This window comes from Choloepus didactylus, chromosome 13 (assembly GCF_015220235.1).
Source record: "Choloepus didactylus isolate mChoDid1 chromosome 13, mChoDid1.pri, whole genome shotgun sequence".
Classification (NCBI taxonomy): domain Eukaryota; kingdom Metazoa; phylum Chordata; class Mammalia; order Pilosa; family Megalonychidae; genus Choloepus; species Choloepus didactylus.
This window is the reverse complement of record NC_051319.1, coordinates 82,823,224-82,837,473: the sequence shown is the minus strand read 5'-3', so window position 1 is coordinate 82,837,473 and position 14,250 is coordinate 82,823,224. Positions and strand designations below refer to the sequence as shown.

The 14,250-nt window shown below is 40.4% G+C and overlaps 1 protein-coding gene across 2 annotated transcripts in view; it reads right to left on the bottom strand.

Moving 5' to 3' along the window:
• Nucleotides 1-14,250, bottom strand: part of CTNNA1 (catenin alpha 1) — a 215,254-nt gene that overhangs the window by 13,053 nt on the left and 187,951 nt on the right. For both annotated transcript variants that reach the window (XM_037800817.1, XM_037800818.1), the window contains one exon: nucleotides 5,860-6,016. In XM_037800817.1, the coding sequence (XP_037656745.1) occupies nucleotides 5,860-6,016 (157 nt within the window). The remainder of the gene's footprint in view (nucleotides 1-5,859; nucleotides 6,017-14,250) is intronic.

Genomic DNA, 14,250 nt, shown 5'->3' with positions numbered 1-14,250 from the left:
AGGGATATTTTGGACACTACTATACCTATGTTTCACTTGAAAACCCATCTAGGTCTGCCCTTACCGATCTACCTTGTCTATTTTAGTGGCTGCGCAGTACCTTATTGAATAGATGGAGGGGCCATAATTCATTTACCCAGTCGTCTCTTAGATATTTTGGGTGAAGTGAACATTCTTGCAAAGGTATTTTGGCAAACTTTTGTATACATATTGTTCTAGTTTGCTAATGCTGCAGAATGCAAAACACCAGAGATGGATTGGCTTTTAGAAAAAGGGGGTTTATTTGGCTACACAGTTACAGTCTTAAGGCCATAAAGTGTCCAAGGTAACACATCAGTAATCGGGTACCTTCACTGGAGGATGGCCAATGGTGTCCGGAAAACCTCTGTTAGCTGGGAAGGCACGTGGCTGGCGTCTGCTCCAAAGTTCTGGTTTCAAAATGGCCTTCTCCCAGGACGTTCCTCTCTAGCAAGCTTGCTTCTCTTCAAGACGTCACTCACAGCTGCACTGAGTTCCTTCTGTTATGTCAGCTCATTTATATGGCTCCACTGATCAACTTAAACCCACCCTGGATGGGTGGAGCAACACCTCCATGGAAATTATCCAATCAGAGTCATCACCCACAGCTGGGTATGGTGCATTCCAAAGAAACACTCAAAGAATTACAATCTAATCAACCCTGATAACATCTGCCCATACAAGATTACATCAAAGATAATGGCGTTTGGGGGACATAATACATTCAAACCGGCACACATATCCTTGGGAAAATCTTCTAGCAATAGGACTGCAGAGTCAAAGGGCATATACACTTAAAATGGTGCCCAACTGCTCTTCAGGCCTCGAGCCCATCAGCACCGTGCCTCCAGAAAGGCTGCAGGAACCTACACTTCAGTCCATTACATGTAATAATGGGGCTCTTTCTGTGCATCTTTTCCCCTGATATTTTTATTGGTGCAACCTTTTGCACACATAGGAGATAATACTATTGAGCATTTACAATAATATTTATAAATATTGTAATTAAATAATTATAATAATATAGAGCATTTACTATATGCCAGACACTACTCTGAGTTTTTATTTTATCACCATTGGTCAATGAGGAAACTGGGGCACAGAAATGAGAGTCAGGAATTGTTCCAGTTTGGATGTATTATATCCCCCAAAATGCCATTATCTTTGATGCACTTTTGTGGGGGCAGACTTATTAGTGTTGACTGTTTCCATGGAGATGTGACTCAATCAACTGTGAGTGAAATGTTTGACTGGATAATTTCCATGGAGGTGTTACCCTACCCATTCAGGGTGGGTGTTAATTGGATCACTGGAGTAGTATAAAGGAGTTCATAAACAAGAGAAACATTCTAAAGATAGCACAGGAGCAGAGAGCTGCAGCTGAGGGACACATTTTGAAGATGTCCTTTGAAAGTAGACTTTTGCTACAACAGAGTTTGCTCCAGAGAAACTACGAGAACACCCCCAGATGCCTAGAGAGAAACATCCTGGGAGAATGTCATTTTGAAACACAATCTAGGAGCCAAGGAAGAAGACACCAGCCATGTGCCTTCCAAGCTAACAGAGGTTTTCTGGATGCCAATGACCATCCTCCAATGAAGGTACCCTATTGTTAATGCCTTACCTTGGATACTTTATGGCCTTAAGTCCCTAACTTTGTAACCAAATAAACCGCCTTTAAAAAACCCAATCCATTTCTGGTATTTCGCATAACAGTGGCATTAGCAAACAGGAATCAAACCTCCAAATTCACCACTAGCTATATCACTTCCTCCAAAGGGAGAAACTCTTTATTTTCAGTTTTGCATTTTTGCTATTAAAAACAAAAACAGAAGTCGGGTACAGTAATTCTTTTATTTAATGACATCTCAATCAGACCAAATTCTTTGGGCACACTGACATTAATGAAGAAGAGTACAAATTACTACTCTTAGGTGCTGCCCCAAAGTATTTAATACAATATATTATTGGTTTCCAAAGAGTAATTGGTAAAATTAGTAAGGAAATGTAATAAACCTGATTAGAACCACTCGAAGCAACCATGTGCATCTTGAAAAAAAAAAAAAAGGGCCAAACTTCGGCTTATAAGCAAAGTAAATGAATGAGAAAGTAAATTGCATTTCCATGGGAAATGATTATCAAATACAATTCAAATGAAATTCAAACAGTCTTTATCACTTTGTTAAATTTCAAGCCACTCTCCTTAAGGCATCAGTCAACATAAATAAATTTTTGTTTGCTGAATACTCTCTAGCATCTCAACCCATTTTGAAGGCAGACTTCTGAACAGGGCAGGCTGGGGAATAGGTGTCCCCATTCCTTCTTCCCTGGTGTGCCAGTCTGAATGTATTACATCCCCCCAAACGCCATTATCTTTGATGTAATCTTGTGTGGGCAGACCTATCAGCGTTAATTAGATTGTAATTCTTTGAGTGTTTCCATGGAGATGCGCCCCACCCAACTGTGGGTGATGACTCTGATTGGATAATTTCCATTCAGCAGGGGCCTTGATTAGTTTACTGGAGCACTATATAAGATCAGACAGAAGGAGCAAGCTGCCACAGCCAAGAGGGACACTTTGAAGAAAGCACAGGAGCTGCAGATGAGAGACAGTTTGAAGATGGCCTTTGGAAGCAGACTCTTGCTCTGGAGAAGCTAAGAGAGGACAAATACCCCAAGAGCAACTAAGAGTGACATTTTTGAGGAACTGCAGCCTAGAGTGGAACGTCCTGGGAAAAAGCCATTTTGAAACCAGAACTTTGGAGCAGACACCAGCCACGTGCCTTCCCAGCTAACAGAGGTTTTCCAGACACCATTGGCCATCCTCCAGTGAAGGTACCTGATACTGATGTGTTACCTTGGACTCTTAATGGCCTTAAGACTGTAACTGTGTAACCAAATAAACCCCCTTTTATAAAAGCCAGTCCATTTCTGGTGTTTTGCATTCCAGCAGCATTAGCAAATTAAAACACCTGGGGTGGCATGCATGTGTCTCTCTTCATTAGCAAATGCTACTGTGTCACATTTGACACACAGTGACCCATGGTCTCTCTCCCCTGCAGCCTCGTCCAATGCTACCTTAAAGGTGTCAGTGGCTTTACCAAGTTATATACAAGATGATCACTGCTTTTAGAGACACAAGTCAGAACATGAGTTGTGGTAAGCATGAGGGAACTTCTAAGACCAATGGGAGAGAATGTCCAGGACCAACAGAGATAAAGCAGCAGAGGGTCTACTCAGTCCTTGTCCCTAAATAACTCCCCTCTTAGTTGTGTTCCCCATGAGTGGCAGGACTACAGAAAACATTCAGGCTCCAGGGATCCCAAGAGGGAATCTGATGGTGGAAAATCATTACTGGAAACATTCCACAAACTTCCTCACCATGCCCAAGGACACAAGGCCCAGGAATATAGTAGAAAACAACCACTTAAAGTACTCAAGCAAAACTTTATGATGCTCACCTAGCTGAAGCCAGACCCTGGGTGGGGCAACCTGCCTGGCTGCTTCTCACCCCCCACCCCCATCAGAAACAAGCCCAGCTCACTGACAGGCACCACTGAAGCACCAGTGCCCCAGGGGAAGGGGAAATGACCTGAAAAGGTGAATGGGGCAGATGAGGGTGAGGCTTCTTGTTCTGTCTGTGACTGCTGCCCTCCAATCCACGATACAGACCTAGAGGTGCTGTGAACTGCAGAAGGGCCAAAGCCTGGGGACATGGGTCCAGAGTGGGGCTCCTGGCAATGAGAGCCAGTCACAGCCCTGCCAGATTGCCTAGACTCTAGCCTCTCACACAAAAAGTGCCAAAGCTGCCATGGGTGAGGCAGCTGTGTGAGGGCAAGAGCCAGAATACTAGAAAGTAACCAGTCAGTCCAGGAGAACTCTGCACAGAACCCTGCCTATCATCTCCCTTCAAGTCATGCCTGTAAAAAGCACACCATAAAAATGAGAGGGACTGTGAACAGCTCTTGCCCAATTATTTAATTCCTTGACATTGCTAAGTAAGGCGGTGACGGAACATTAGAGAAAAACACCAGGTAGACCTCTGAAATTCAGATGCTCTGAAACTCAGAGAATTGTTCTGCTTTTATGTGCTAAACGGAAACTGTCTAACCTCCTCTCCTTCAATCAACCCTTTCTTATATTTTCCTACATTTGCATAAAAATTGAACACACTCACCAGACAAAAGTGTATCTGTTAAAGAATTTGATTTCTCTTTACTATTCTTCTGTTTTATATCATATACCCACCTTAAAGAGACTGACTGGATCCCATTAAATGCTGCTAGAGAATCCCTTTTGTTCTGAAAAATATTCCATGAGGGATATTTGAGTCTATTAAATTTTATTTTGCTGGAAGAGGACCTGAAAATCCCTTGAGACCAAGACTGAGGTAAACATAACCTAATCACCATAAAGAAAGTTTAGGAATGTAGTATCTATTCAGAGGGGAACTTTGCATTTAATCTCTGAATTTGTTGTTTGCTTAAAAGTATGCACTGAAAGTGGAATGTTTTTCTCCAAATCTATGAAAGAGAATAATTCAGTACTTCATTGGGAAAAACAACAGAAGGCCAAGATTTCCCAAAAAAGCCATTGCTGCATTTTTGGCACCTGTAAAGATGTGCTCGCAAATGAATTTTCTGTCTCCAAGTATAACACCTGCAATTTGGCAGTCCTGAAGCAGCACAGTTTTTTTTTCTTTTTTTTCTTTGCAGGTTGTATGCTCCCCACTTCCACAAGTAAAGCCAAAACTACCAATCCCAAGGAAAGCGAGCAGACACAGGAAAACATTGATATGCAGAACACACTGTCACCCTTATATAGGTCACTGCTGGAGGACTGTGCCGTGCATGTACTTAAACCCCGCGTCTGCTTCAAGCCCCATTGCCACCCACATCTCCCACATTCTAGCCTTCGGTTCCCTGGGGTGACAGGTAGTTTGAGCTCTACAAGTACCCAGCCACAGACTCTGCCCACAGCCACTAGCCTCAGGAAGCCTGGTTTTTCTGGAGAGCCAGCAGTGTAGCCATTCAAAGGGCACCGGAGACCCCATTAAATGGAGGATAAATTTATAACTTACTCAACTCTAAGGAGATGGAATTGAAATTTATCTCTGTGTGATAACACTATGAATTGCTTTTGACAGACATTTTCTATATAAATGCAATTTACTATGTCATTACCAGTTTATGTTTATATAATGAAATCAACTGTTTTTGTGAGGTGAATTACTCAGATTTATTTTTTGAAAGTTCATAATTAAATGGCACTTAAATATTTCCTCCCTGTTTTTTTATCTGTCTCTCATGCAGACAGAAGAGTCTTTGGAAAAGTAGGCAGTTAACTTACATGAAGAGAAAATATTATTTTAAAAAGGACCTAAATGCAACGGTGCTAGGAATCTTTCTCCTAAGGTTCAGAGCCTCGTGACAAAGAACCACAGCCTCTCCCAGGACACAGGGCCATCTCTGTTCCAAACACAGCGCTCCCAAGAGGGAGGGATGGTGCTGGTGCTGCACAGGTCACCAAGCAGGCTCTCGCATGATACAGAGAGAAGCCTCTGTCCGCCAGCGCTCTCCCTCACACATCTGGAATCAAGGCCAGCACTTCTCACCCTGAAACAAGGCACAAAACTTCAACCCCACCTCCTGCTGCTCAGGAGTCAGCGGCAGTGCCTTTTTTTTTTTTTTAAATTAAAATGAAAACCAGCACAACATTATTGCTAGAATAATTTACCTGCCAGGATAAGACTTGAGGGCCTCTTGACTGTCTACTTATTGTACACAGACAAAAGCAGTAAGGCACATCCACACATGCTTCTCTGGGGAACAACCTCATTACCTGAGACAGCCAAGAAGTCATCAATGGAAGTAATGTCGTCGACAGCATCTGTGAGAACACGGACTTGTTTTTCCCACTGTTCTTTAAAAAGATCCATGTTCTCTTGGGCTAGTTTACTCTGTGGTTTTGCTGCCAAAGCCAGGGCAGCATTGATAACCTGCAAAAGATATTTAAGTTCATAGCTTACTTTCTTCTTCACAGTCATGCAAATGAAACAGATGGCACACTCTGGTCAGTTGTCTGGCATGGCTTGGTCTCATGCGCCTCTAAGACCCAAGACACCGGGAGTTCTACCAAACGCCTTACGAAGACGAAGGAGAGAAGTGTTAAACAACAGGTTTATATATAGAAATGTAGCTATAATAAATATTTTATTTGGAAACTATGGACAATTTTTAAACAATACATGAAAATTATCTCACTCTACACTCTGCAATAGCAACTCTTTATAGTTTTTGGTACTGTATTTCAGGTTGTTCTCTCCTCATGCACACAGGTTTTAGCCACGCCAAAAATTACACAATTAGCATTCTATGCTGCATAAAATTGTGTATCCTGTTTCTTCCTTTTAATACTTCCCCACATCATTAAATATATGTTGAAAACATTAGCTGTTCATTATTCCATCTTATGGATGTATTCTATTTTCTAATTGGCATTTCAGGTTCTTATCAAAGTCTATTCCTAAAAAATACTTTGCATTCCAATTTCAAAGGCAGCCTTGTTTCTTTTTCTTTTTAAAGCAGTTTTATTGAGCTATATTCACAAACCATACAACCCACTCAAAGTGCACAATGGTTCACAATATCATCACATAGTTGTACAGTCATCACTACATCCTATTTCCCTCAACTTCCCTCCCCCATCCTTAGGCAATGACTAATTTACTTTCTGCTTCTATAGCTCTGTCTATTCTAGATATTTCATATAAATGGAATCGTATAATACATGGCCTTTTGTGATGGGCTTCTTTCACGTAGCATCATGTTTTCAAGGGTCACCATGCTGTAGCGTGTATCAGTATACCACTCTTCAGTATGACGAATAGTCCATTTATGTATAGACCATATTTTATTTATCCATTTAGTAGTTTATGGACATTTGAGTTGTCTCTACCTTTTAGCTATTATGAATAATGCTGCTATGAACATACATATACAAATTTTTGTGTTTTCATTTCTCTTGGGTATATATCTAAGAGTGGGACTACTGGATCATATGGTAATTCTATGTTTAGCATTTTGATGAACCAGCGAATTGTTTTCCAGTGGCTGCACTACTTTACAGTCCCACCAGCAGTATACGAGGGTTCTACATCCTTGCCAACACTTGTTATTTACCATGGGTTTTTTTTTTTTTTTTTTTAATTATTTCTATTATACCCATCCTTATGGGTGTGAAATGGTGTATCACACTGCGGTTTTAGTTTACATTTCCTGATGGCTCATGATGTTGAGCAACTTCTCATGTGCTTATTGGCCATTTGTACATCTTCTTTGGAGAAATGTCTATTCAGATCCTTTGATGTACTTGTTGAATGAGTGAATAATGAAAGTAGCAGGAAAATAAGAGAATCATTAGTAAGATTTCTAGGTACAAGATTGTTTATGGGTTATTGGGAAAAAAATGTATTTATAATAATGCAACTTGAAAAGAAAGCAAAGACAGGAAGAAACTGGTGCCTCTGGAAGAGGCAGAAGAATAGTTTCCATAGAAGCATTTGGTATGTAAGGCTGAGGGTAGGAGCTCGGGATAATTTCTTAAGGTGACCTGAAAACAAGATGCCTTCAGATTATGTGTGTAATTCCCAACATATTGGAGGGGTATTAAAAAGAATGATGTTATCAACTTGGCCCCCAAAGACTACAGTTGATAAGCAGACTAAAGAAGAATCAGACCCACTAGATTGGGTCACTATTCCTCACCCCTCTTAAACATTTGGACCTTGGGAGACTTGATGCAATTACAGATTCAAAGATATAAAGGACCAGGCCATTCCAGTTAATTAATTATTAATAGTCCACCACTTTGGAAAGTGTCCCACAAATTATCTGGAGGAGATATCCTGTCTTTCTTTCGCACATGCCATTTTAAGGCTTATTCAATGCCACCCTTTTCTTCTTGCCATTCATGTCCCACTGGGTGTGTTTAACATCATGGACTACTCCCTTCATCAATGAAGTCATTAATTCATTCATGTATTAATATATCAGAGTGTGGAGCTACACCTTATAGGAGTATTTGGGTAGAGAAACTGTTTCTGAAGAGAGGTGAGTAAATGTGGGCAGGGAATTAAATATATGGTTTAAGTATTAAGGTAATTTTCCATTACAAAGATGGAATATCTGTAATATATCTTATCTCAGACAGTATAATGGAGGAACAGCACCTTGTCTAAGGTTAACCTTCTCATTTGTTTAGAAATAAAGTCATCTTAAGTGATGCCAGAAAGACATCTGATAAAATTTAGTATGCATTTCTGATGACTTTCAGTAAACTAAGAATAGAAAGACACTTCCTTAACATATTACCTTAGTAATTCAACATGATACTTAGTGATGGAATGCTAGAATCATTTACCATTAAAAAAAATCAAGATTTTATTGATCAGAATACACACTAATAGCATTAGTTAAATAGTGATATTACAGATTTTCTTACCAGTGAAATAAAGTGGGAAATGGAAAGGAGACGATCATCTGAATGCAGAAGAACATTGTCTATCTAGGAAACTGAAGTGAATCAACTAAAAAACCACTTAGAATTAGTAAGAGTTCACTGAAATAGACAGGGATGATATTAATAGATAAAAATCATTAAACTTTCTATATGAAAAAAACAAAACAAACAAAACCAGAATATAAAATGGGGGTAGGAGGTTTCAGATTTTCATAAAAGCAATTATTATGAAATACACAGGGTTCAATTTGTAAAGAAACCCACTGGACTGAAGAAAGTAAGTACAAAACTTTTCTGACATACATTTTAAAAACTCAAGTGGAAGCACATTCCATGTATGCAAGCAGAAAGACTCAATATTTTTAAAATGTTAAATTTTCCACAAATTAATTTTTATGTTTATTGCAAGTCCCACCAAAATCCTGACAAATATTTTTTTGACTGGAGTGGGAAGACACTCACGCATTTATCAAAAATTGGCCTGGAGCAATAAATGACTGAGAATAGCCAAGAAAATCTTGTGGTCAGAGAGCAAGAGAAATGGAGAGATAGTTAAAATGTAATATAAAACTATAGTAATTAAGACAGAGCAGAACAGTCTAGAAACAGACCCTATTATACAGCAGAATTTAGTGTATGATAAAAGTGGCATCACAAACCAATGGGAATGAATTATTTAGTTTATTTTGGTACATTTTTAAATTTGATGGATTATTTGGGAAAAATAAATTATAATTTCACTTCATAATTATATTTATGTGCTACAACTGTTCCAGATAATGAATTACATTAAAAATAACAAAGCTAGAAGAATGTATTTATTTATTCATTTAGTGAATAAATGTTTAAAGAGAAATAAATTACTTCCATGTCTAAAACAGTCTTCCCTATTTCCAAATAACAATGGAAGAAATTAATTTATAAACCGGACTATATTAATTATGCATATAAATATATAAATATATGTGAGATTAACTATAACGTATTAGGTAAATCAGTAAGGAGAACACCAAAATACCAGTTACAGAATGGGGAAAAGAGAGGGACAGCTTACCTAAGTAAGATACAAATAACTAGGATACAAATGAGGCAAAAAAGTTTACTCTCACTTATAACACTAATTAATGTCTTATTATTTTTGCCTATTAAATTGGTAAAGATCAAAACACATACACAACAAACAACAAGAAAACAATCTAGGCACGACCACAGTGCTGAATGGTGACTTTTAAAATGCTGCTTTTGGCTGAGACTTCCAGCACAATGTTGAACAGAAGTGGTGAGAGTGGGCATCCTTGTCTTGTTTCTGATCTTAGGGAGAAAGCAGTCATTCTTTCACCATTAAGTATGCTGTTAGCTGTCAATTTTTCATAGATATCATTTATCAGGTTGAGGAAGTTCTCTTCTATTCCTAGATTGCTGAGTGTTTTTATCAGACCTGAGTGTGAGATTTTGTCAAATACTTTTTTATTCCCACCATTTTCACCATTCTTCATCTGTCTCCTTCTCTCTGTTTTCTCCGCTGTCTTGTCTTCTTCCACCAGTGTCGGAGTTCCTCAAGGTTCAGTACTATGCTGCCACCTCTTCTTTCTGCACTCCCACCTTCCCACCCCAACGATTCATCTAGTCGCAAAACTGTTAAAATCACCCATCTGTCAACTACTCCAATGTCTCCTGCTTGGGCCACTCATTCTAACCCCAAACTCATATCCCAACTACATACACAACATATTTCCTGAATGTCTCAAATATTTCAGATTGAACGTTTCTGAAATAAAACTCGAGATTTCCTCTTCCTAACATGCTCCTCCTCCAGTCTTAGATATCAGCGAATGGCAATATCATCCAAATTCAGTTACCCTAGCCCAAAACTAGGGATCATACTGACACTTCCTTTTCTCTTACTCCCCCACTCGCCATCAATTACCAAGTACTGTTGATTCTCTCTCCACAAGATCTCCTCTCTCTCCATTTCTCTTCAACTCCACTGGTACTCTCACTTCAGCCATGACAACAGCTATTATGTAACAGCCCCAATAAGCAGAAGATCTGGTGCACTCAGTACCCAGCAAAATGAATGAAAAAAGGTCCACAGAAGGCAGAGCATTATGAAATGTCCCTGTACTTTCCAGGTACCTATCACAGAAAACTACTGGAGGATATGCTCCATCAGAACTAGGGAGTAAACCAAGGAAGAAAGGATCCAGGAAACAGGAGACGGAACATGAGAAAGATGGCAGAAATTCTCAGGATGATAGTAAAGCAACATCCCAAAGTGAAAACTGTTCAGCAAGTCTAGAGAACACCCTATCCACTCTGGTGCAGGCTTCAAAGGATGTCTCTGAGGGGAAAAAAATAGATGACCTGATCTCGTTGGTCATACTGAAAAGGACTTTATCATTTTGTGGAACTTTGGAGAGGAAATACTGAGAGCAAATTTTTAAATTAGCAAGACAATGATTAACTCCAGGAAAACAAAAAGATGAGCAAGAAAAAAATCTACTCATAGCATACCAGGTGGCTAAGTTGTGAACAGCATTTATTTTCATAACATCAACAATGAATATTGTCCGAACCCAGCAAATATTGTTTACTGTTTGAGCTTACTGTATTTTCACTCCTGTATGTCTCTTTTTCTAGTTTTGACTCCATGTTTTCTCATAATCATTCCCTTGCATACATGTTCAATACTCTTGCCCTTGTTTTATTTTGTTATAATTACTTGGGAAAAGCTCAATCATTGTTTAATCCACTTATCTCCACCTGCTAAACTTAGGTTAAAACAACTAAACATACAAACATAAAAATGCTGACTGGGTCTCACTTTAAAATTCTTGATCACTCAACTTCAGGTAGACTCCCAGGCAGCAACAGAACTGTATTTCCTTAGTCCATTCATTCTCCCTCTTCTTCAAGTCTGGACTCTACATTAGTAACTGTTCCATATCTTTTCCATCTCCTCAAACCTCTAACACCTCTTTGCAGCATCTTTGTTCTCAGCTTACCAATGTGCTGTCTATTCCATTGAGAAGAGGAATGAAATCAAAAGAGAATGTCTACAGATCTCTAACTCACATCTACCCACCCAGTTGCATCTGTGTCCACGTACTCTGTCTACTTCCTTTTAATTATGGGTGCTTCTATCTAAGACCATCCCCTCCATTTGCTGAGTAGCTCGAATTTCCTCTTCCTACTTCAAGACACTGTTCTAGCAGTTCCACCTTCTTTCTTCAATAAATTTCCCCACCGCAAATTATTTCCAAGAGCATAAATCCATGTTATATTAGCTCCCATATAACCAAAGAAAGAATATTTAACCCCATATCCACCTCATACTACTACCCCATGTCTCCACAATCCTTACATAAAATTTAAAGAGTTGTCACCTTGCTATATCCAATTTCTCTCCTCTCTCTTGAACCCACTCAGATCAGGCTTGTCTCCTCTAAATGCTATCTAGAAGCTGGAGAAAGATGGAGGAGGAGAAAGCTCCAAGAACCAGGCCCTCTAATAGAATAACCATTAATCAGGCAGGAACTGTCTGAAACAACAATTTCAAAATTCCAGAGGCCATAAGAGTCTCCCCATGAGTACCTCTTTGTTGCTCAGATGTGGCCGTCTCTCTAACTGAGCCATCTCGACAGGTGAACTTGCTGCCCTCCCCCCTACGTGGGACCCGACTCCCAGGGGTGTAAATCTCCCTGGCAATGCAGAACATGACTCCCGGGGATGAATGTGGACCCGGCATCGTGGGACTGAGAGTATCTTCTTGACCAAAAGGGGGATGCAAAATGAGAAGAAATAGTTTCAGTGGCTGAGAGATTTCAAATGGTGTCGAGAGGTCACTCTGGTGGACATTCTTATGCAATATATAGATAACACCTCTTAGGCTTTAATGTATTGGAATAGCTAGAAGTAAATACCTGAAACTACCGAACTCCAACCCAGCAGTCTGGACTCCTGAAGACAATTACATAATAATGTAGATTACAAGGGGTGACAGTGTGATTGTGAAGACCTTGTGGCTCACACCCCTTTATCTAGTGTATGGATGAGTATAAAAATAGGGATAAAAACTAAAGGACAAATGGGGTGGGATGAGGGGATGATTTGGGTGTTCTTTTTTCACTTTTATTTTTTATTCTTGTCCTGGTTCTTTCTGATGTAAGGAAAATGTTCAGAGATAGATTGTGGTGATTAATGCATAACTATGTTATCATACTGTGGACAGTGGATTGTACACCATGGATGATTGTATGGTGTGTGAATGTATTTCAATAAAACTGAATTTAATAAAAAAAAAAAAAAAAAAAAATTCCAGAAGCCAGCAGAAAGAACACTGAGCAGCACCCAGGGAAGAGCAGGAGGAAGAAGCTGTGACTACTGTAAATACCAGTGACCTGTTCTCTCTGTGCAGCAGTTACCGTTGCCCACCCCCAACTCTCGCAGCAGGCACCAGTGTGATCCAGCCACTGGCATAGCCAGAAAGGGACTTAAAACCTAGTTTTCCAAAAGCAGTGGCAGGGGGCAGAAAGGTCTGATGGCTCATCACCGCTTTCGATCAGCTACTTCAGATCGCTGGGGGCCAGGCTCTGAGGGTGGCCACTGCTCCAACCCATCCCAGACAAAAGCAGCAGAGGACAGGTGAAGGGCTGCATTTGCTGAGCAGGTATTTGAAATAATAAAGTGTAACTTAGAGGAACAGCGGAAGACGCTCCTGGTGCCCTCCCTGGCCTCTCCCTCAACCCCTCCACAGGGCAGTTTGGAGCCCTCTGGGAATGGCTTTAGGGGTGTCTGGCCTTGTTCCAACTGGGAAAGACTGACTTGGAAAATTTCTCTCCTGCAAGCCTCCCTTGCAGAATGTGCCTTCCAGGCAAAAGCAGCTTGAGACAACGAAAGCAATGAAAGAAACAACTGAGGCAGGCAGCCTGGGGCACAAAGGCTTGCCTGCTTTAAGTCCTACAGTGGAACACCCTGGAGAGGGAGGTCTGCTTCCTGGGAAGTAGAGGGGGCGTTCAAACTCCTGCACACAGGGGAACTCCTAAGGCAACTGGCAAATACAAACCCAGGACAAGACACAGGCCCAGAAAAGACGGGGAGGACCTGGCACTTGACACTCACCTTGGGCTGCCCTTCCTGATAAAACGGCTGAATGCTGAGGCAGAGTACCAGCCAACGTAAAACCAATTGCAAAAACCAATTTGCAAAGACAGTGAAAGGTGTTTTTAGCTTGTGTTCTTGGTTTTGTTAGCTTCACACCCAAAGTTCTCTATCATATCATTAGCTGGATACAAACTCAAGAAAAAGACATCTCAGGAAATAAATCCCAGAGTAAACATTTTAAAATATTAAAATGTACAGTGTACCACAAAAGATTACAAGCCACAGGAAATGAATGGCCTATCCAAAGGAAGAGGATACAAATACAGTAAACACTGACAAAGACCACGCTGTGAATACAACAGACAAAGACTTTTAAAAAATGATCTTCAATATGCTCAGGAGGAGGTGGGGCAGGATGGTGGAATGGTGGGCTGTGTGTTTTGGTTGCTCCTCCAGGAAAGTGGGTGGAGGGCCGGGAACTGCATGGAAAGGACGCCGCAGAGCAGTCTGGCTTTGGGCATACTTCATACAACGCTCATGAAGGCGTGGAGATGCTGAGATCAGCGAAATCTGTGGGTTTTTGTGGCCAGGGGACCCGCACCCCTCCCT